The sequence below is a fragment of the Octodon degus genome, unplaced genomic scaffold, assembly GCF_000260255.1.
Source record: "Octodon degus isolate 3935 unplaced genomic scaffold, OctDeg1.0 scaffold00021, whole genome shotgun sequence".
Classification (NCBI taxonomy): Eukaryota; Metazoa; Chordata; class Mammalia; order Rodentia; family Octodontidae; genus Octodon; species Octodon degus.
Window position 1 is genome coordinate 17725643 of NW_004524597.1, and position 25528 is coordinate 17751170.

A 25528-nucleotide genomic window follows, 5' to 3' on the forward strand; every position below is an offset into this window, starting at 1 on the left:
TATATATATATATTTCCTTTTCCCTTCCTTCTTTCTTTTCTCCTTTATGATAACTGTTTTATCAGCAGGTAAAAAAGAGCTTTTTTAACCTCACTACAGGTCAAAGGTCTGAGTCAGCTGATTTATAATACCAAGTATAAAGAACATAATCAAGAAACTGATGTCCTGCTTCTATTCTACTTTCCTGTCTACTTCCCAAGTTGTACAGTCTTCAATATTGTGAGAATTACAGTTTAACAATCCTATTTGTTTCTCAAAAACCTGTAAGATACATCGCCCAGAAAAGGTCGTCAGGCCTTTCCCTCATAAACCTAATACTCCCATGAGGACACAATTCACTGCTAAAATGGAATGTTTTCTACCTTTAAACTCACTCTTTTGAACTACTAAAAATAATTACCTCAACTACATTCTTTCTCTGTTTCTGTCTCAGCCACACACACACACATACACACACACACACACACACACACACCACAAACCTTTGTGTGGATTTCATATCAGCACTACTGCAAGTTATATAATAACACATACACTATAGAAAATGTCTGTGAAAAGCTCCAAGAAAAATAACGTTATTTGGGGGAAAGTATTGTGGTTAGGATGAGGTCACAAAAAATCATTTAATTAATTTCCTGGAGCCACATTCTAAAGGAAATTCAGAAGGCTCAATTTTCTTACAAAGTAGTCTTTTGGGGGGAGTAGGAATGATCAGTAACTTCTCGTGCAAACCACTGGTATCATCAATTGATGACTATGACTCACTTCTATTTTCACAAACAGAAAAATTTAAATTTTACTTTAAAAGATATGTGAGAGGCATTATCATAAGGTAAAGGCAGCCTCACTGAAAGTAAGTTTTGGATTTTAGCTCCTAGCAGCAAAGTTGGAAAAAACAGAGCAACTAAGTTGGTATTTATTAGCTGGCTTCCTAAGGCTTCCTCTCTAGCTCTGAGTAAAACAAATTACCACTTACAAGGACCAAGGAGAAAAGAGCCTTCTTTACCTACTGTCACCCTCAATGCTTTCCTTCCAGGTCTTAAACCTCCATTCATAGTGGCCTGGAACACAGGAGGGCAGGAATATCAGCCTTTCATCTTTGTACCAAAGGCATCACATGGGCCCAGGGAGATAGCTCAGTAAAATAAGCACTTGCCTGGCAAGCGCAGGGTCCTGAGTTCAATCCCTGATACCGGGGTGGGGGAGGGGGAGCATCACAACATGCAGCACACAGTGAACATGCTGAATGAACAAAGAATATGATTAATATAAATAAACTCTGGTTCTTTCCTTCTAGATGCTCCCAGCTACATAGCAGAGTGAAGACCACCATTATAGATAAATCATAAGTGCTGTGATTAAAGGAACAGTGAGGACAATTTGCCTTTCAATTTGAAATATACTGGTATCAAAAGTTACTATATTTAGAAGAGCCTTTCTAGTAAGGAACTTGGGAAAATCTTTTCATTTCAAATGTGTATTGGATACTATACCAAAGCACAAGTAATGAAAGAATACACAAACAAGTGAGACTATGTCAAAATAAATATCTTCTGCACAACAAAGGGAACAAGAAAATCAAAAAGCAACCTTCCCAATGGAAGAAAATTTGCAAATCATATATTAGATGAGGGGTTAATACTAAAGGGGTATGCGAAAGTGAACCTTTGTATCCTGTTGGTAGGAACATAAATTGAAATAGCAATTATGCAAAATGGTTTGAGGTTCCTCACAAAAATAGAATGATCCAGGAGTCCCACTTTTAGACACACACACACACATACACACACACACACACACACTACCATTGTAGCAACGATATACCTGCATACATATTTTTATTGTAACACTATTCACAATTGCCAGGATCTGGAATCAACCAACTTGCTCATTAACGGATGAATGGAATATTATTCAGCCATAACAAATAAATCCTATCATTTGCAACAATATGGACGTAACTAGAATACTTTATGTTCAGCAAAATAAACCAGGCACAGAAAGATAAAAACTAAATGGTTTCACTAGCTGTGGAAGCTAAAATGTTCATCACATAATAGTAAAGAAGAGAATAGGGGTCTCTACAGTCTACGATGGGGAGCAGAGATACACAGATATTTTGGCTAACAGGTACCGAAATAGTTACATATGAGGCAGTAATCCTAATATTCTATAGCACAGTAGGAAAACTATAATCTACCATAATGTAGAATGTATTTTAGAATAGTCAATAAGTTTGAAGGGCTTCAACAAATAGAAATGATGACATTTAAGGGGAAATACTAATTAACTGGATTTGATCATCACACTGTATAAATGTACCGAGTTACCATATCTTACCCTACAAATACTTACAAACATTATATCAATCAAAAACATAAGACTAGGAAAAATATTAAGGTATACTAATTTTCTTGGCCTTAAAAATGAGAAAAAAGAAAAAGAAAACCACACATTTTATACGTGTATAATTAAATGCACAGAAAATAGCCTAGAATACTGTCTAACAAAAATAAATTACAACTATAACTTAAGTTTTTTAGTAACCTCATAAAACATAAAAAAGTGAAATTGGTTTTACTGACATTTTATTTAATCTTATCCCACTACAAGAAAACAATACAAAAACTTAATAGAGATACTAAACATGCTTTTTGTTCATTCTAAGCCTGAAAGTCTACAGTATATTTTTAATTTACAGTACATCTCAATTCAAGCTGCACATTTTAATGTTCAAAAGCCACATGAAATAGTGACAAGGCCAAAAGGGAACCGGGGAAAAAATAAAATTTAAAATACCCTTTACAATAGCAAATACACAAACATGCATATACACAAATACAAACCTAAAAAGAAAAGTATATAATAATTCTACATTGAAAAGTATAAAATATTTTTGGAGGGGACTTATATGGCCTAACTCAATGGAGAAATATTCCAATTTTTATGAAATATAAGATTCAAATATATTTATACACTCAATACCATTTCAATCAAAATTCCAGCAGGACCTTTGAGCAGAGGAAGGGGTAATTGGCAAGCTGACTCTAAAATATATTACATACACAGAGATCCATATATACACATGTGTGTGAAGAGCCTGGAAGAGCCAAAGCTGCAGGTATTACTTCAGCATATATCTGGACCTTTTAAAAAAGTAACAGCATCCAGTAAACTGAGCAAATATTCTGAAGATAACAATATGCAACATAATAACCATTGTTAATCTCCTATCATCTTGTTTTGAAATTCTTGGGGTTTTTTTCTCTCTTTATAAGAAAAAAACGACAGTTATTACACAATATGCTATTGGCATGAAGAAAGACAAATGATCAACATAATGGAGTCTTTAAATACTTTATATCTTATTTATGACCTAAGTAGAATGCAAAGTAGTTTCCTGCTTATATGGTGCTGGGCCAACTAAATATTCATATGGAAAAAAAGACCTTTGATCTCTTCCCCACGCCAAACATGAAAGGCAGCTCAAAATGGCAGTAGATTTAAATGCAAAAAGTAAAACAATAAAATCTCATAAGATATGACTTTGAGATACACAGACATTTCTTAAACAAGACACTTAAAAGGATTAATAAATTAGATTTCACCAACAGTTGGTACAATATTGAGGAGAAAACATGGGAGTGGAGGAAGAGTGCTTCAGTAAAGAAGAGATAATTAAACTAAAACTTGAAAAAAGAAAACATTACAAAGAGTCAAAGATTAGGTCTTCCATTCAAAGGGAACAGAATGAGTAGAAATATTTCTGTGAAAGCATACTACGCTAATTAGTATGCATGAACACAGCCTACCTGAAGAAAAGTAAGGGAAAAGGATTATGAGGAAGTTTGGATTTTGTCCTACAGGTAAGCATAAGGCTGTCAAAGGTTTTTAAGAAGACAATTACATGCTCATAACTAAATTGCAAAAGGGTACTCAAAGAGTTTTTAGAACATAGTCTGGATGGAAAAGAAAGTAGAAGCAGAGAAAGTAAAACATGCTTCAAAAACAGATATTTTTACATGCACTAGTATAAGAGATATGAAATTTACCTAAGTGTAAATTTAGGTAAATTTTTTAAAATGTATTTTTAAGATTATGATACATAGTGTATTAGCTACTGTTATTTTCTAATTATTTTATCATGAATTTATTCTTTCACATAAGTAAGAAGAGTACTTTTCTTATATTTTCTTTATTAATATCTACTTGTCTTACTTTAAATTAAAATATAAAATAAGCTACAAACATCAACAGAAAAAAAAAAGTTACCTAAAATAAGAAGTACTTGTAGTAGGAGTGTCCACTTTACTTGATTAGATGAGTAAAAACAATTTAACATAAATAAACACTGTCATCATATGCTACATATATATGAATTATTAAATTAAATGATGATGACAATGTAATTTCAGCAATAATAGTAGCATTCTTTTTTGTCTTTAATATGTCTCAGGCATTGTGATAAGCAAGTACTTTCTAGGAAGTAATTAATTCTCACCACAATAAGCTAATTAACTACATACACAGTTGTATTCATGTATTTGTGTATCCATACCACTCTTTCTTTTCACTTTTTAATAATTTTTATTAAATAAGCCTTTATACTGTGGATGATATAACTTGATATAGAAAACTGGCATAAAGCTATTAAACATAAACATGTATGAGTAAATACCTAATTGAAATAAGTACAGATGATATGCAGAGAAAGTATTAACAGGTAAGAATAACAGCCAAAAATTAAAACAACTCCTGTTTCCACTGGGCATGTTTAAAGAAGTAAGACGCTGTACTACTATTCAAGACCACATCATAAGAATTCACAGAGCCAAAACTGAAGTCTGAGTTTGCTGAATATCTAAAATCATACTCTTCACTATACTGGAAAAGATTATGTACTACTAGCAACAGCTTCATGCTATGCTTATAGAGTCAAATAGCCCACATGCTCTCTCATCTGCTTTTGGTAGGATTTCTATTAAAAAGTGCGAAAAGTTCTGAGAGCAAACTATTGTAATAAACCAGATAAAATATGGGATGAAAAGGGAAAAGAAAGAAAAAAGATTTCCATTACAGAAAACGGGAGAAACCAGTAGTCAACAAAAGATGTGAGTGAGAGAAGAAGGTGGCATGGGAAACAGATCAAGGATGAGTGCTGAGGCAGACACACGTGGAGAGCTAAGTCAGGTATACTGAGCTGAAGGTGGGTGTTAAGGAGGCAGTTGGAGAAAGAAATATGAAACTCAGGAGAGAAATCAGACTGATTAAAAAAATACTTAGGAGTCATCAGCATATTTGCATGTCAGATTTCCTGATTAGAGAACAACATCTTTAATACAATGTAATTTATATGCTGTTCTGACAATTAATATTATTAGCTCATAGGAAGGTCTCTGTGGGCACCTGAAATTAATTTTGAAACCATTAGAGGAGACAGAAGGTTAGCCAGAATGAAAAACCCTGTGGAGAAGGTATCACCTCTCCTATTAAATATCTGAGAGTAATTATATAAAAGGAAGAGCTATTGCTTTTTCAAGGTAAGCAGACAAACTGGTTTCAGGTTGCTATGATGCTACCTGGGCAAACCTAAACTTTATTATGGCCCAAGATGTAAGAGGCAGGGAAATACAGTTCATTAACCTCGCCAATCATACCAAGTACAGTGATTAATTTTTGCTTTAAAAGGCAGCTTCTTACCTTTTATTTCAATGTAAAAATGACACAAAAGAACAAACAAAGGACAGTTGAAGGTTACAGGTACAAGGATGCTAATAAAGAAGAAAAAAAGGACATTGACTGGGCTGGGGTTGTAGCTCGGTGGTAGAGTATTTGCACAAGGCTATAGGTTCCATTCCCAACACAACAAACAAACAAAGGGTACACTCTTTGAACTTTTTAATACCAAGGATGATGTTTCCATTGTTCGGTAGAGTTTTCAAAGTTGAAATCTTTGACACAAGATGTTATGGTTTGTGTATAGTTGAACTCCCAAAGCCTCATGTAGTCACTAGGGAGCAGGCTTCCAAAATTTGTGATTAATTCATGATCCAATGCTAGGATTACAGGTGTGAGTGGGGATTATGGGTAAGTGCTACACCTTCCCTGGGGTGGATATTCTGAATGCAACATAAGGAAGGGCGAGAGGCTTGCATCTCCACTTCTGCTCTTCCCTTTTGGCTCTTTCTGTTTTACTGTTTCCTGCCACCATGAACTGTTGTCCTCCGCCATGTGCTACTCTGCCTTGGAGCCAGCTGATTATGGACTGAAATTTCCACAAACTGTGAGCTAAATAAACCTTTCCTTCCTTAGTTTTGGATGTCAGGTATATTGTCCCAGTAGCAAGAGAAAAGTAACCAAGACACAAGATAAAAAAGTAGCTATCACATGACAGAATGTATAAGTACATTATTTTTTATAGACCACTTTATTTTAAGAAAATACTAGAAATCAACCAAAAAAAAAAGCTAGTTAAAAAAAAGAGCAAAGAGGGCTGGTGAGATGGCTCAGTGGTCTAAGGCACCTACTTAGAACAAGCTTAGCTAAAGCACAGGGACCACGGTTCAATCTCCAGCACCACATGCCAGCCAGCCCCGCCCCCTGGTGGGCTGAGCTGGCCACACACACACACACATAAATAAAAAAAAAAAAAAAGAGCAAAGAGAAGTTTAATAGGTTCAAGTACAAAATGTGCAACATAAACACCTTGCCAGCAAAGTGTGGTGGCACATGACTGTAGTCTCAGCACTGGAGAGGCTGAGGCAGGAGGATCACTGAGCTCGAGACCAGCCTGGGCTACACAGTGAGTTGGAGGCCAACCTGAACTATGTAATGATATCTTGTCTCAAAAAGAGAGAAACGCCTTTCCTATCTACTATCAATAACTATTTCTTTAAAAAACAAAATAGAAAAAATACCATTGCTACTTTATTGTAATTAAATATACATGAAATATATATATATATATATATATATATATATATGAAAAAACTCACCAGATGTATATATCAATAAGAGGTCATAAAAAATAATAAATAGAGCAGACTCCTGAACAATTAAAAACACACTAATTTATTCATAGTTAATAATCAAACTGCAAGAGAAACACCAGTGAAAGATTCTCCAGAATTTAATAACATAATTTTAAAAGTTTATTGGTACAGGTAGGGAACAGACTTCCTAGATATTTTTCAAAGGAAAAGTGGTATGAGACAGTATACCAGATGTAAATGTACTATAGAGCAATAATATTTGAAACTAAGATTACAAACTAAAAGACAGTACAGGGGCTGGGGAGATGGCTCAGTAGGATAAGCGCTTGACTGGCAAACGCAAGGATCTGAGTTCAATCCCCGGTTCCGCCAAAAAAATAGAAATAAAAATAAAAATAAAAAAATAAAAGACAGTACAGTGGGATGAGACAGCAATACTGAGAATCAGAATAATACCAAATGGCCAATACCACTGTAGAGAAAGAAATAGGTGATGAATTTTAAAAAAGCTCTTTATAAGAGAAATGTAAGGAGCCTAAGTGGCCCAAACAATGATCAAAGAAACAAAAATTAAACTATAAAATACTTTTTAATTTATCAAACTGACTTCCAGTTTTAATATTAACACTAAGCATTGGATAACACAGGGGGAAATAACCTATACTACATGGCTGGTAAGAATGAGGAAGATGCGGTCTTCCTGGAAGCAACTAGTTCTCAGTATAAGATGACTTAATATGCTTTTATCCAGAAGAGTTCACACTTAATCATTTGACCAAAGAAAAGTATAGAAAGATACATCCAAAGATTAATCTATAAAAATGTTCTTCAATACCAAAAATTTTGAAACAATCTAAATATGTAATAATAGGAGACCAGATGAAAAGAATTACAATAAAGCAGAATCCTTAATAAAAAGAAGTCTTTCCTAAAAATTAAGTGGAAAAAATAAAACATAAGTTATAAAGTAGTCCTATAATAGAATTTCAATTTTGGTTGAATAAACAATTATAATTGCATATATGACTAAAAGTATATTGAAAATAATAATAGTATTACAAGATTATGGTTGGTTATTTTTATATGTTTCCCACGTAATTGGACAAAATTAACACATATTAACTTTAAAAAACTGACATGCTGTGATGAGGCTGATCTTAAAGATATGAGCTCTCTTACAGCCCAGCAAAACATGAGCAGATGAGCTAACAAGGGTTTAGAACTCTATTCAGAGTTCCAGCTTTTTCATGAAGTCTCAAATCTCTACCCAGGCTATGTCTCTTAAAACTTCAAAATCTTGGCATTACTTAAGAGAATATTCATCATTTATTCCTCAAATAACATTTTAACATTTTTACATATTAAAAGTTTGTCTCAAACAGGATGTAAGTCCCTCACAGGGAGAAATTCCCCAGCACACGGCCCATACCCTGGTACAGCACCAGGTGCTTCACAAGAAGACTGAACTAAGTCCCAGAAGACCAGCCAGCTAAAACACTGAACCAAAAGAAATTACGCATCATTATAATAGTTCCCCTTAGACATTTTATATATTCCTTTAGGTTCCAAACCAATACTAGCTCCAGAATTACTGACTGGTATTGGTTTCATGAATACAGGAATAAACATTTTTAGCTAATTTAAGCCAGGTAATAAGCATCACTCAGAAATGACCCTAGAAAGTAAGAGAGCTGTCTATGTTCATTGAAACATAATTCATAATTGGAAAGATATGGAAACAACCTAAATGTCCACTGGGGGGGAGAGGGAGAGGGAAAGGGAGAGGGAGAAGGAGAGGGAGATTATTCAGCCTTTAAAAAAGGATGAAATTGGAGGAGAGAGAGAGAGAGAGAGAGAGATTATTCAGCCTTTAAAAAAAGGATGAAATTGGAGGACATTATGCTAAGTACAATAAGCCAGACAGAAAAATACTTGTAGGATTTCATTTATATAGAGAATCTAAAAGGTCAAATGCATAGAAGCAGAGAATAGATAGAACTGTGGTTATCAGAGCTGGAGGAGAGTTAAATGGGGAAATGATAGGCAAAGCATAAAGTTTCATTTATGTAAAATAAGTCTACAGATCTTATGTGCAGCAAGAGACTATAATTAATAATATATAATCAATAATGTATAACTAATATATAACTAATACTACTATATTATATACTTGAGATTTGGCAAGACAATAGACCTTAAATAGTCAAACATAAGTTTAAAAGAATTATTGGTACTATATATCAGATACAGGAAAGACATTCATGAATAAAAAATTCAGAGAAGTGGTAAAGTGATATTAAATTTTAAGAAAAGAAATGTTACCCTATAATCTAGAAGTAGACACAACAGGAGAGATACAGAGAAAGAAAAGAAAGATCCCAGAGGTCAGTCTAGGATCAGTTAAATGTGCTTGGACAACACCAAGCAGGATCATCAGCCAAAACAGCAGCAGTGGCTCAAAGTGAGACTCCTGCTGTGGTCCAGAGCTATGGCTAAGTGACAACCCACACGGGTAGAAGAGGGTCATTAAGATCATTAATATGTTGATAATTAGAAATTATGAGGGAAAGTAAGTGTCAGGAGCTGGACATTCTCTGCTCTCCATAGAAGGGAAGAAAGAAATAGGTGTTAAATGTAGGCCAAGGGTTCTCTCTGTCATCCATAGGGAGGACTTCCCCACAGGCAGGCTTATGGACTGTGCTGCAGTGGCCCTACAGAGGGCCAAGAGATAGAGTAGAGCCTATGTGAGTGACAACTCTATGAGGTGACAGTTCAGGGGAGGGAAGAAACACCAGTATTATCTCAGGTTTTACACTTGTAATTCAGTGACCTATTAAGAATATATTGTAGGGGCCGGGGAAATGGCTCAGTAGAATAAGCACTTTCCTGGCAAGCGCAAGGGCCTGAGTTCAATCCCCGGTTCCACAAAAAAAAAAAAAAAAGAATATATTGTATAGGGACGGTCAAATAGCTCAGCAGATTAAGAATTTGCAAGCAGTCGCAGGGGCTGGCGGTTCCATTCCCAGGCCTGCTGTGCTGGCTCTGCCCCCAGGACATGCTGAGACAGCAATTGATACTGGGCGTGGTGGTGTGCACCTGTAACCCCAGCACTTGGGAGGCTGTAAACAGGAGGATCACTACAAGTCCGATCTAGTAGTGAGACTCTGAACACCCTGCAAACCCTCCCTAAAATACAGGAAAAAAAAAAATTTTCACTCATAAGAAGAGAGAAGGTAGAAAATTTTCATTTCTCCTTTTGAATACCTATGGCATTACTGTGATCCTAATTAAAAGTTTTTCCACCCTACTCAGTAATTGGGTTAATACATTTCAAAGGTTAGGGGAAAAGAATAAGCGCAGCTCTTGACATATTTATAGTTACCTATCCCTTCACCAAATGGCCTGATCTAGGCAATTATGCTACTTTAGTTCTTAAATCTGGCTCTCGCTTCATAATGCCATCAGTATATCTGTCACTGAAGGTCTAATTTTTTTCATTCCCCGAACATCAAGAAATCAGGTCATCTAGCTTACAAGAACTGTTGATTAATTAAGGGTAGGAGGCAGTGAGAAGTGTTTGGAAACTCTTTAGGGAATACAATTGCCAGAAGTTTAAGCCCTTGAATCGTCTCTTTGTGGGATTTTTTTTTTCTTCCCTAGAACAAGATCTCGATATGTTGGCAAGGCGTGTCTTAAACTCCTGGGTTCAAACCAAGCACAATGGCACACAACTGTGATTCCAGCAACCTAGGAAGTTGAGGCAGGGGGATTGCAAGTTTGAGCCAGCCTAGACAAGTTGGTGAGATCTTGTCTCAAAATTTAAAAAGTTTAGGGCCAGCCACATAGTTCAGCAGATTAAAGCACCTGCTTAGGCAGAAGCAGGGGTTGGAGGTTCACCCTCCTGCCCGTTGTGCTGGCCCTGCCCCTGAGGTGCACTGAGATGGTGAGTGAGACTGGGTGTGATGGTGTGCACCTGTAATCCCAGCACTTGGGAAGCCGAAAACAGGAGAATCACTACAAGTCCAATCTGTGTAGTAAGACCCTGTAGACCCTGTAGACACCCTCTGCACTATAATACAAAAAAATTTTTAAAGTTTAAATGAACTGAATTTTGTGTAGCTCGGCACAAAGTTCCTAGGTTCAATCCCTTGTACTACCAAAATAACAAAAAATGATAAAACTCCTGGGTTCAAATGTTCCTTCTTCCTCATCCTCACAAGCAGTTTGGACTATAGATGTGCACCATAACACACCTGGCTCTTGTTGGTGTTCAAATACTTTTTTTCTCTTTCTTAATTCCTTTGGCTATCAATACCTGACCATGTGCCAGAGACCTGATATTGCTAGATCACTAAAATAATATATTTTTCAATGTATAAATTGACTTGTGAAGTTATTGTTACCTCTGCTATTAACTTTTATTTCTCTATTAATATTTTAATAAAAACTATCATTTATAAAATTTCTTTATGAAATGTCATTGTGTAATTCCAGATACCACCTTAGGCACTTTACACACACTATTTACAGCCACCACAGCTATGCATAGAATATATATAATAATCATCATTTCCCATAAGAAAATAGAGGCAAAAGGATTTCAACAGTAATGTGTGCAAGACTGCACAGCCAGGGAGTCCTGGAGCTGAGGTGCAGAGCCAGCTCTGTCTGAGCCCACATCCCCTACACCCACTCTTCTCAGTGATGAAACATAGAAGCACCTTTCACTCATAACGTCTACTGCGCATCAACTGTTTGAGAACATTACATTTTATCTTTTTAATGAAGACCAGGATGATCATTACAGTTACATTTTCCCAGACTTTTTTTTTCACAAGAGTTAACAATCCACCAAACAATATTAAGGAGTTGCAGTAATAACACTTGCATTAAAATGTAACATATGCCTCTTACAATGTAGTGAATATATTATGATGCATAGCTTTTTGCCAAACTTTATATGTCTGCTCCACAGCATATGTGAACACGTTAAGAACAATGCATCTGACCACACTGCTGGATGCTGAGGTCACAATATGGTCTCATCTCTATCTGAAAGCAGACACAGGCAGTAGATAGCCAGTATCTTACTGTGGATGAAAGAAGCAATGTGATCGACTTCTCTGAAAGTGATATTTTAAACTACTTTACACATTTTTTGAACAGTTAAAAGTATTCCACGCTTTTTTAACAAATGACTTTGGTCTACAGTTAAACTTCCTACCTCCCGATCCTTGAGTTTCATGGCGAGCACCAGCTGATGTCTGTGGTTGGTGAGAGCCTCCCGGTAATTTCCTTTGGAGAAGAATGCAGAACCCAGATTCCCATGAGCTCGGCATTCTCCTGTCTGGTCACCTGAATTGGATTTTTAAAAAACATAAAATTTCTTTAAGCTGTTGCACTGTTTATAATGTATAGTGGTCATCTTAAATTTAAGAGCCACCGATTTACTACCTTAGATTTCATTTACCTTGTTTTAGAAAAGTATTTTTTTCTTCCACAAGACTCTGTATGTGGAGTTAAGGTCCTAAAACCTAAATCTCTAGACAATTGTTGTTATTGCTAAAAAACAAAAACTGTAGTCAGGTACTTGGGTATGTTAGAAATTGAAGGTTAAAGACCTTGTTACAAACCAGCTGCACCTCATTTCTCTGCTAATAAACTTTGACAGTGAATAATTATCAGTTTGTTTGTTCATCCATTTGATGCCAATCTTACTAACAGTAAAATGCTTCTTTACAAATGCATTAATAGGAGACTCACCATATGCCTTCTCTTCATACAATCCTGAAAATCCTTGAAAAATAACCACAATGGCCATCATAATCGTAAGTCACATTCATTTCACAAATGAGGAAACTGCAGCACACAGAACTTAGGATGCTTATCCACAAAATCACACAGCAGATCAATGGCAGAGCCTCTTAGCTCAATAGTTTGGCTCCATATAACTCACTTTTAGCTTCTGTACTATACTACTTCCTTACACAAAATTATAATGCATTCTAGTGGAGGTATAAAATTAAGGGATTTTTCTGCTAATATTTATCACTTAGGATATTATATTTGTTAAGTCCAAATCTCTGAAGAGGGTGATGAATGTGTTAAGCTCCTTCTCTTGACCTTTTGAAAGTCTTGGCACTTTGTTACTTAAAGAGTCCTAAACACCTAAATATACTAAAATAGAGGATGTTCTGAAAATGCAACTCATTTTCCATTGCATGCACTATTCCCATTCCTGCCAGGCTAATACGCTTTGCATTTCCTTTCTGCATTGAAATAAAGCAAAGAAACATAACTCTACCTAAGGTCTTGGCTACATCCAAGTCCTGCTGCATATATCCAGTGCTCTTCTCTGTGTTTCCGAGAGACCAGTAAGCACTGCTCAGGGCAGAAAACACAGAACCTCTCAGTTTGAGGCTGCAGGTGCCAATCTTCAGAGCAGCTTCCAAGACAACCACAGAGGCTCCATGGTGGCCAGCTGTCAGAAGTTCCTGCCCAACCACAGACACGACCACAAAGGGACTCTTGTCCAATTTCATTTTCTGAAGTTGCTGATAAGTGGGCTCGAGGGAGTCTAAAGAAAAAAAAAGACATAAGAATATAGGGTGATATACAAGACAATGTTTTCTAATATCTAACAACAAACATTTTACCTACTTTTATGGCCTAATTCAAGTATAAATGTCAGTCTTAAATTTAGCACCACTCTAATTGTCCACTAATCCTAAATGACTAGTATGGTCCACCATAATCCAGCAACTTCCTTCTCACTGTTGCCTTCATATGCCACACTCATTCACTGTTCTTTGATCATCATGTATCATTTTTGCTGAGTGGTTCTTCTCTGTCTTGCTTGTTTCTCAAAAGCGGTAACCAGAATATACAGTGCATGTTTATATTTTAAAAATGTATTATTTTTTTAAACATTTTTTTTTATTTTTTATTTATTTGAGAGAGAGAGAGAGAGAGAGAGAGAGAGAGAGAGAGAGAGAGGCCAGCTCAGCCCACCAGGGGGCGGGGCTGGCTGGCATGTGGTGCTGGGGGATTGAACCGCGGTCCCTGATGCTTTGCCAAGCTTGTTCCAAGTAGGTGCCTTAGACCACTGAGCCATCTCTCCAGCCCCTTAAAAATGTATTATAATAAAAGACACACTGCCATTAATCTCCATTAAAATATTCCTCCTCACTTTGCATGCATTTATCCCATCATATTTGCCACTTTCTGAAGCAGTTCTGGAAACTCTTTCCTGTCTTTATGAGGTATGATAAAAAATACAATCAGCTCTGCTGCTGAGCGACATCCAACAAAAAGGCAGACTCATCAAACATCGTGGCATGCTACTTTATTCACTGTGCAACTTCTGGTTCTTCCCTAAATCACCATGACAGTTAAATGTTTAGAACTGATTCAGGACATTGACAAGGCAACAATGGTGTGAATACAGACACAAAGGGGCCTGCTTAGTTTGAATGCAGCAGCAAGGGTTTGATCCCCTGCATGCTGTGCTGGCCCTGCCCCCGGGGCAAGCTGAGAAAGTGATTGAGACTGGGCGTGGTGGTGTATGCCTGTACTCCCAGTGCTTGGAAGGCTGTAAATAGGAGGATCACTACGATTCTGATCTATGTAGTGAGACCCTGTAGACCCTGTCCTAAATACAGAAAAATAAATAAATAAACTCACAAAAGAAAACTTCCAAGAACTAATTCCAAAAGTGACAAGAACAATGGGGTAGCTGCGTTTAACTAAAAGGAGAGAAGAGTCATGGTGATTTTTCTTTTACTGTAATAGATTTTTAAAATTTCATCATATTTTTGTGATATCTTTTTAATCATACCTCATATACAAGCATTCTTTTACTTGGTCATATCCTCAGCTCCTCCTGCCCACATCAATTCTTGTATCTAAATTTGCTTTGTATTTTTATAGTCACTATTACACAATTTGGTCATTAATTATTTTAGAATTTGCTGAATAGGTCAAATGTTAAAATATTTTCCAGTTAAATCTGAAAGCCAATGTAGGACTGTTTGCTACTTTAACTCCACAGAAAGTGGCACTGTGTGGCCACATGATAAAAAAACAATACTATCTCCACAAAGGTTAAAGTCCCTAACACGTCTGGCACTTGGTAAATGATTATGAAATCTGAATTTGAATGACCAGTTCACTAAACCTACTCATAACTTTTCCTAGAAGATAAAATAAAGGAGGCTACCCAAAAAACACCTATCATAATCACTGGTGGTTCGATGTTTACCACTGCTTTTGAAATCTGTATTCCAAAATAAAATTAACAGTGGTTTTATTTTATTTTCATGTGGCATTTGTAACGGACAGATAGGAGGTCAATAAGGCACAAGGGATTCTTTCCACTTCAAGATGGGTTTGAATATAGATGACTTAAGCACCCTTCTATCCTCCCTCTTCTCCCTTTTTTTGCCTCTAAAGATAATTTTTCTGAACTATTCCTGATTGTCCAATAAGCAGATGGCACTTAAAATGCATTTGTTGTCAGCTTTCCTGAAAAAACAAATCCACATTAGTTGTTCCACTACATGTGTATTAAAAACTATGTAAGAGTTGGTCTCTTTAAATCTTGAATCTTCTAGCCAACCATACTGTATTAAAATATAATTTTTACAATTTATGACTTCTCAATTCTCCACTAAGGAGCTCTTCTCTGAATCAACATTACCACAGAAACCTTGAAACTTACTGGTGCCTGAAGCATTTTCCCCCTTCAATCAGATCACTAAACAGAGAACAAAGAACATTTTTACACCTGTCAAGCTGCAAGCAGCACACAGTGCCAGTAAACACTAGCTAACCAATAGGGTTAAATACTGGCACAAGAACCCAGGAATTGCTAGGTAGAAAAGAATAATACTAAAATGCTGTGAGCAGAATTTTGGTAGTGCCTGCTGATGAGTTTGGCAGCCAGTGTTGCCAATGATCAGCAGCCCACTGGCCAAATAGCAAGGGGAAAAATAGATTTTAAAGCTGGAAATATTTCTTTAAATGGCCTCATTTTAGAAATCACAGTATCTAAGTAGTTAAGGATTCACCCAATGTCAGATAGCTTGGTAAAAAGCCAAGAAATCACTCAAAGCTCTAATCCCAGGTTCTATGACATCATGACACGAAAGATTCTTAGTTGCTAACAACAGAAATTAGTCTTGGCTGCTTTTAAGTAAAAAGAAATGCACCTTCAGTGACTACTAGGATTGGGGAAAATCCAGGCCTCCACAACCATGCTACAAAAGCTGTGTGGTAAGGGTAACATAATCACTGCAACTAAACACAGGACATCAGAGCTTGCAGTGCTGCCCCCACCATTGAACCTTAACCCTTGAAAAATGGTTGTTTCTGTTGTATCTACCACCACCAAAACAAATTCTGTGATATGTTTTCTTTGAAACCTTCACTGATTCAAAGGTAGGGTCTTCACTGTAATGGGAAAACTAGGAATTTGTTTTCAGCTTTTATAGGAGAATGTAGGAATCAGAAAACATAAGATGGGGAACCATCTTAAAACAGGAAGTGTTCAAAACAGGAAGAGTGTTCAAAAACTGACAGTCCAAAGTGACTGAATGCCATCAGAAATACTATGGTTTAGTTGGAAAGATTTTTTTTTCCCCTAGCAACCCTGGCTGAGATTAAAAGAGCCACTCAATTCACACTCAGAAACTGTACATCAGTAGTAGAAAAGACAGAGAACATTGCAACAGTTTGAAGACTGAAGCGGGTATGTGGACGAGTCCCAAAAAAGAAAGACATATTTAACTGCATAAATTTTCACTAGATGAAAATGAAATTGAAGAAATGAGATGTAAAATATCAAATTACCATTTGTATTTTGCAGGAAAGAGAATGTAAATGCATTAAATGATAAATGCTGATGCAAAGACAAATATAAAGCATATGCAAAGGAAGTGATTACAAGGACTACTGGAAAGCTTCAAGGAAGGGGAACATGATGGTGCAAACAAAGCAGGACTTAATCTAAGTCTTTGCTTTCTTCAGAGAGTGGAGGATACTTTATACAGAAGGTGTGTCCCAACTAAAGGAACCAGGGGAAGATAGTACAAACAATGGCGGAGAATGCTACACAGGCCAGCCTGAGCTGACTCATTGAGAGAGTTGAGAGAAGGCAGCTGATGTACAGTATCAGAGAAAACACTGAGCTATGGATGAAAGTATCTGTATTTTAAGGTCTCACAGCCTCAGTCTCCTCATTTTGTTAGATGTTTAAATTATAAATATACAAATCATCATACAATCTACACAAGAGCACATGAACATAATTATGTACATACATTCATACACATATGTATATATTTTCTCTATGCATGTGTACAGGTACATACACAAAAATGTGCATTTCACCATATATGAATTTTAAAATTTTAGTGTAAAACTTCTCTGTTTTGGACTGCAATTGTTTATCATTGCTTCATCATCACCCACCAGAAATTATAATTAGCAACTACGCATGCTTTTTTTAAGACGGTTTCCCAGGCTGCTCTGGAATGCCTGGCCTCAAGCAATTCTCTCACCTCAGCTCCCAAGCAGCCAGGACCTTAGGTTTATGCCACCATCCTTGGCCAGCTGTACAGGCTTTCAACGAATAAAGGTGGTTCAGATAATTTTTAATGTATAGATGTTCTCAAATATTGTTTCTAACTCTATTATTCTAATTCCTAATCTAGGGTAAACTTAGGCTATTAGTGAGGGGAGTAATTTTGTGGATTTTTATCTAGCTAGACAGAAGAGGATTGCGGCAGCCTATAGCCATTATGATGTTTTTCTTTCTAGAATCTATGCATAATACATGAAACAACCAATGTCAAACCAACTCCACAGGAACAATACAAAGGCTCTTTGCTACACTGATTGATCAGCTATAGTATGTTTCTGAAATGTAAAGGTTTTAAGAATTTACGATTAACAAAATCACATTTCCTGACATTTGAAGTGCTTGTAGGGATGCAGCAACAGCTTATAAAAAGTGGGCAATTGTATTTAACTAAGAGATATGCTATAGTGTTTCATCAGTTTCGATGTGCATATTTATCTACATACTTTCTAAAGTGTTGAATTTAAAGAGCCATTTCTAAATTTGGTGCCTCTCAATGTTTGTCACTTTTATATCTAAAAGGTTATGTGAGCATTTAAGTATCCATTTTCTTTTTTCTTAATAACATATAAAGTAAGGATACAGCTTTTAGTCCAGAGTTCTTAAAAATGGTACACTGAACTTTGAGAACCCAAAGGGTAGATCCAGGTGGCTTCTCAAGAGGAAGAGATATATGAATAGACACTGGACTTGTTGGAGCCCATGGTGTTTGGCAGGAATGGCAGGGTATTTTAGCTGGGAGTATCTGGAGAAGACAAAGAAAGAAAAGCCAGTCTCTGATACTAAGGCATGAGGGAAATTTCTTGGTGGGTGCTCATGAGGAGAAGTGTGGGTACTGTGGAGTAGTCCTCTGCAGCCACAGCACTCTGCCTACCATAAACACAAGGGTAAATCAATCCTGCTGCCAGTGCCAGGGTGAGCAGCAGTTGTCATCTGCAGAGCAGGCAGCATCTACAGGGTCGCCTTTCCTCCAGGGCTTGTCTCTCAAAACACCACTAGGAGGTTGGTAGTATCATTTCCTTCTACTGAGGACCACTGAGGTACACAGAAGGAAGTAGTCTTGCTCGGGCCACAGACCAGCAAGTGAGAGTGCTGAATTAGAGTGCAGTGCAGGGTGTTTTTAGTATACCATTTCAAAATTAGGTTTCCTATAGAAAATAGCTGCATCTAACTGAAAATCAAACAAATAGAATTTAGAGAGACTGGACCTCTAGACAAATCAAAGGTGAACCCCAACTGACCCTAAGAGAAAAGTTATGAATTCTCAAGCTATTTCCCACCAACACTTTAGAAAATCAGCTTCCTTGGAGCCTCTGGAGCTGGTGACAACACAACAGGTGATAGATAATAAACGTAATAATCTGTAGATTACTGAATTAATAGGAGGAGAGAAACTATACACAAGAGAACCCTCACTCAGGAGCAGCTTTGGCATCTCTAGAGAAACAAATACAGGTTCACTCAATCCCACTTGATAACTGTATTGTTAAATCCATCGTTGGCAGTAGCAGTATGCTGCACATCCAGATTTGCTTCAGCATTTATAAGATACCATGAAGTGGAACTGCTTAAAGGCTATATGGACAGGAGAAATGGAAAACGGCAGAGAATAACCAAAGAAATCACGTGAGACTATCAATTTATGTTTTTACTTATTTTTATATATTCCTTCATGACTTAAGGCAAATAAAATGGTGTAACTATATCTACAGGAGAAACTGTTTAATTGATATCCGGTTTGTGAGCATGAGTGAAACTATAAAAATAAAGTAAAACAGATTTAACTCAGAAACACAAGAAATGATAATAAAAAAATCAATTTTAATATGGATAAATATATTTATATAAGAACAAGAGTATATTAATATAGGTTAGCCCTGCCTTTAAAACGAAACAAAATCTTTAAGCTTCCAAAAAGATAAAAGCATAGGAACACTGTGCAGGTCATCGGGCTTTGTTTGCCTGTAGAAGCACCTTGACTAGAACTTTTCTATGTTGCATTTAAGAATTCCATACCAAAAACAACTGACAGAACAGATAGGACCTATCTGTAAAGAGCCCCAGCCTGCACAGCTATGCAACAATGACAGAAACATAGAAAGATGTAGGAAGCTAAAATAAATAGTGGGTTAAAATGAGCAGCAAATGCTGACAGATTTTATAGATTGCAACCATATGACCAAAAGGGGGGTCATTAAAATTTAGGGTGATGCACGAAACAATGCTGCAAAGCAATAGTCTCTACAAAACGTTAAGAGAGGCCCACCTGGAATAGATATTTGTGGTAAAGGCAATGCTAAAAATAACCCAGGTAAATTAAATTGCCTAAGGGAAGAGAGGAAGATATTGAAGTGCTCCAGGCACCTGTGAGAAGCAGCTTTCTCCAGGGTCAGCCTTAGGTCACTCACTGTAAGATGAGAAAGAACTGGCACATAGAACCCTAAGGGTGACAGCAGCCCTGAGAAATTTTCCACAGTTTATAGAAGATTTCCTTACATTTATCTAAACAAATTGCTTCAAAGGCAAAATGTTAAGTATGATTCTGCTGATAGCAATACATTCATTCCTAAGGCAGCAGCAGAAACACCTCAGAACAAAGAGAACTGAATTAAAAATGTTTCACCTATACTCTTTGTGGAGGGTATAGGAAGAGAATGAGGAAATGCCAGGAAAATGGAAAAGAGAGACAGGCTGATTTCGTTGTTGTTGCCCAATTCTCCACAGGCCCCAGAGATCCAAAGTGCATCTGCTCTGAGTCAGGGTTATTAACAGCAGATCCCACAGTGGGAGAAGCCATTAGGTTCGCAGCAAAGACTCAGCCTTCTACAGCTTAGAAAATTGCATGAAAGGTTTCCTTACCACTTTTTTTCCTAACACATGAAATCCCTGACTTTCAGGAAAATATTTTGATAGCTATGCACTGCCCAGAAACTATATGAGTGGTACCATATTAGTTCATCACACTTTTATTTAGCATATATTTTGAGCCAAGTACAGTATCAGCAAATATATTTCAATCATTTAATATTACAAATATTTTCACAACTAGATAAAATGTTGAATTATACTGTCATTTTAAAATTTAGGTCCATTTTCTCATATGAAAAATTCAAAACTGTGCCATTTCTAAATTGAAAAGAGTTCTGCTTGATAATAACCTAATTAGCATGAGACATTATGAGCTGCCTACTACATATTATAAACCTCCCTTAGTGATTCACCAACTATAACACTTAATACATGCTTTTATTCAAACATTCCCCAAAGCTCCTTTTTCAAAAATCAGTGGGCTGAGGGGGAGGGGCATGGCTAGTGATAGAGTACTTGCCTAGCATACATGAGGCCTTGGGATTGTTCCCTAGCACTAGGGTGAAAAATCAATCATTTCTCAAAACCAAGTCAATCTCTTTTGGGGTTTACACCTTCTCCAATCTCTAAACCTCATGGTACCATTTTCAATCCATTCTCTTATTTTTCCAGTATAAGGTAGAAGTAATAACACAAAAAATATATGTAGTCAATATGTCTTATTTTACTCATTTAATTCAACATACTCTGTTTCTCTGAAAAAAAAATGTTACATACTGTCTCTAGTTAAGGGCACCTTTCCTTTGATAAAATATATATAAGAATACCTAATGTCATCTCATATTTGATTATTTTTAAAAGGTACATTGGCTCATCAAAGAAAATTTGTTGTCTGAGGCACTGTGGTTTAGAATTGCAAAATTTTAGAACTACCAAAAGAACTTTTTCTAAAGAACCTTAACCTTAAAATTCAGAGTTGGTTTATTTACTCATGGTCATACAATAATGAAAATTTTAAGAATATAAATAGCCTACATCCACAAATGCCAAGGTCAGTGGCCTCTCCACATTACTATTCTGCCTCATTAATATCAGTTATCAACAATAATTCTTGATCTTCCTCTATCTAAAATATCATTTCTTGGGGCCAGGGAGATGGCTCAGTAGAATAAGTGCTTCCCTGGCAAGCTCAAGGGTCTGAGTTCAATCCCCAGTTCCACAAAGTCATTTCTTTACAAATTGGATAACCTTTCAATTATCAGTCCTTGAGCCTAAAGTCTTAGAAGACTAGAAATGTTCTACTTTAAATTAGTGCCATAATACTACTTTCATCATTTTTACCTCTCATGGGAGATTTCATGGCAGCCTCTACCATCCCCACCAGAAGCTGGAGACTCTTGGGGTCTTGAGCCAGTCCAGATGCAAATGCTGCCAGGGCATCTGCATGACGTCCAAGGTACTGGAGGGCAACACCCTGTCGGAAGTATGCCTGGAAATGAAGGAAAGATAGCATGTTTTACATGTCACACTGCACTCCAGCAAGGTTGGGGATTCTTCAATAGAACAACAGGCCAGCAGCACTAAGATTGAGATATGTTTCATTCAAAAACAGAATGAACAGTTGGTAACCAAAGGGACTTGTTCCTTCTAACATCACAGAATGTAGGCACACTTCTTTTAGGCAACTTGTATTTCAAACTGTCACACTTTTAATTTCTAGGACATATTACTTTTATCATGTTCTTTGACATTTATTTGTATGTTGTTTTTATTGTGTCTTGATGATTTTAAGAATTATTTATTATTCTGCCTTTAATTTCATAAACTCATCAAGGATAGGGATTTGGACTTATTTGTAAAGTATATAAATAAGAATAAATTTAACCTATGATCTATTTTTTCTTTATACAACTAAAAGGAAAAAGAACAATGTGTGATTAGAATTAAAATAATTTTGGGGGCCTGCCCCTTAGCTCAGTTCTTTAAGTGGCTGCTTTAACAAAGCATTCAGGCTCAGGTTGCTGTGGTTCGAGCCCCACAACTCAAGCCAGCCAAACCTGCCCTGAAGGCATTCAGAGCAAAAAAAAAAAAATAATAATAATAATAATAATAATAATAATAATAATTAAAATAATTTTAATGATGATTGACATAATTACATACTATAATATGGTGTTTCAAACAAAATATTTAAAAACAGCTACCTAAAGTAGATGCAACTAGAAGGTATATTTACAAATGAAATAAATCAGAGCCATGTGTGTAAACATTATATTGTCTTCCTAGTGTAAGAACCTGAAAGAATAAATTCTGAAAGAAGAATAGATGTAGCAAAACAGAAAGAAAGTGAACAAAAGGAATAAACAATGGAGATGAAAGAAAGGAAAAAAGATAGGGGAAAAAGGAAAAGGTAAGAAAAATCATGTAAGTATATATACAGGATAGCTGAGATGACTATACTACTAATTTCTGTCAGTTTTTTCAGAGTAGCAGTTAATGTTTTAAATTTTTACTTTGACCAACTCTACATGCTAATCTGTAATCTGAGCAACTACACTGAGAATAGCAATGTGTAATATAATAACCATGGTTGAATACCTTTCATCTTGTTCTTTTAAATGTGTATTTTCTCTAATGTCTCATCTGTTATTATTATACTCTTTAAATGAATTAAAAAATAAAAAGGACAAGAAAAAATTAAGGTTTATTAAAAGAAAGAGTTAATGTTTAATTATTTCATCAGTCTTGCATACCTGTATCTGGTAATCTGAACAACAAATTTGATGATAACAATACATAATATAACAATCATTGTTAATTTTCTATTCTTGTTTTGAAATTTTTGGTTTTTTTGTTTTTGTATTTAGTACAGGATCCACAGGGTCTCACTACACAGATTGGACTTGTAGTGATCCTCCTGTTTTTCAGCCTCCCAAGCACTGGGATTACAAGCATGCACCACCATGCCCACTTTCATTTGCCATCTCAGCACACCCAGGAGGCAGGGCTGGCACGGCAGTCTAAGGATAGAACCTCTGCCCCTACATCTGCCTAAGCAGCCTCTTTAATTAGCTGAGCTATCTGGCCAGCCCTCTTGTTTTGAAATTCTGTACCATTTGTATTGTTTTCTGTTGCTTTGTTTATGTCTTTGTACTTGGTATTTGTTTTTGCTTTTTTCTCATCTTTAAAATAATAATAATTTAAAAAAACAGCTACCTACAATGTGTGGGGTTTTGCTTAGAAACAGAAAAATATATATATATATCTTTTAATTGGATTAATTTAAAATTAATATTAACATCTATGATTATAAGAAAATTATAGATTCTTTCACATAACTAAAGAAAACACTAAGGGAAATGCTTAAATTTAAACAATTAAATTTTAAAATGGCTTTAAGTACAGAGTAAAACCAAGAAAACAGAAAAAGTGTTACTAGTATGTCAACAGTATAGGACATTGTATCTAATTAATACATAAAAGTGACATTTTAAAGCTTTCATTGGTTATATGACATGTGCTTCCAAAATAGTTTACCTTATTCCATCTAAATACTATTGGAAAACTATTTGCAACACAGACTTAACTTTCTTTGTCCAATATACTAAGACATTATAACAAATTACATTCATGGGATCTAAATAAAGTGCCAAATTCTGAAAACCATTAAATAGGTTTAATATACAATTTTGGCAATGAGCATGGTGGCACATTCCTACTATCCCAGTGTTTGGGAGGCTGAGGTAAGAGGATCATTGCAAGTTCAAGACCAGCCTGGGTTACAATGTGACCCTAAGACCAACCTGAACTGCATAGCAAGACCCTGTCTCAAACAGACAAAATAAATAGATAAATAAATATATAATTTTGTCATTTTATCTCCAGCATACATACAAATCACAGAATGAGACTAAACATCTTTCATGCTTACAAAATATATTTACTTATTTCACTTTTACAACACACTAAGCTAACAGGAGAGAGACAGCACTAATCAAGGTTTCCATTAAGAAACAATTCATAAACAATAAATACTCAAATTATTATGGGTTATTCAAACTTCTATTAAACCACCAGCAGCTGTTAAAACTCAAGCCCCAGTAAGATAATAACCTGTGACTGCACTTTCATTACTAATTCATAAGATCCTTTCCTTTCAACAGACTCAGCCACTGTTTTAATCTTTAATGTTTACAGACATTTTTCATTAGCTTTTTCATTTCGCATTTTAGGTAGTTTCTCTAATGCAAAAGGCAATACACAGTTTACATTCCAACTAAAAATAACCATATTTATGTAATACTAGAAGTATTGTTAAAACTTAATTTAAAATATAGTCATATACATTTATTTATATATGCATATACATGCCAAATACCTACAAACTACAATGATTATTTACAGGAGACAAAAATCTTAGAAGTCCCAATTTTAATAACTTCATATGTATATTAAAGTAAAACTTTTTCATTCATTACCTCACTGAAATAGCAACTGATTTCCCCATCTGCCAAGTAAAATCATTGAAAAGTACACTTGCCCTACCTCTAAAAATACAGTAAAGTTTAATACTCAGTACAAGATCTAGTCACATATTCACATAGCTCTAGAAAATTGTGCATGTTTGGTTTTCTAGGAACACTGAGAAGTCAGAAGAGAAAAGGCAAGACTGGACAATGCTTCTGACAATTTTGACTTCCTTTCTTCAGGAAAAAATGATGGAAGGAGGTGTAGGAGAGAAGTCTCAGCATCTTTAGTGCTCCCTATGCAAGTTCAGGGTCACAACTGATCCTGGTAAGACATCATCATCAGAAGCCTGTAGCCTTGTGAAGGTAGCATGGTGAGGCAAGTTCTGACAAAGCCCTGCTCCAGACTCCAGTTGGCCTCTCCCAACTTGCTTCCATGCTTTATTCATTGGATATACAAAGAAGCACTGAATAAAAATTATTCTTTGTATTTTTTTTTTTTTTTTTTGTAGGACTGGAGATTAGACCCAAGGCCTTGGCACTGAACTGCATTGCCATTTCTTCCTTCTTCTCTTTCTCTCTCTCTCTCTCTCTCTCTCTCTCTCTCTCTCTCTCTCTCCTCT

The 25528-nt window shown here is 36.0% G+C and overlaps 1 protein-coding gene across 4 annotated transcripts in view; it reads right to left on the reverse strand.

The window, feature by feature from the left end:
* Window positions 1-25528, reverse strand: part of Ttc28 (tetratricopeptide repeat domain 28) — an 818517-nt gene that overhangs the window by 305194 nt on the left and 487795 nt on the right. For all 4 annotated transcript variants that reach the window (XM_023711313.1, XM_023711312.1, XM_023711311.1 and 1 more), the window contains 3 exons: window positions 21781-21928; window positions 13297-13569; window positions 12217-12347 (listed from right to left, as the gene is read on the reverse strand). In XM_023711313.1, coding sequence (XP_023567081.1) covers window positions 12217-12347; window positions 13297-13569; window positions 21781-21928 — 552 coding nt within the window. The remainder of the gene's footprint in view (window positions 1-12216; window positions 12348-13296; window positions 13570-21780; window positions 21929-25528) is intronic.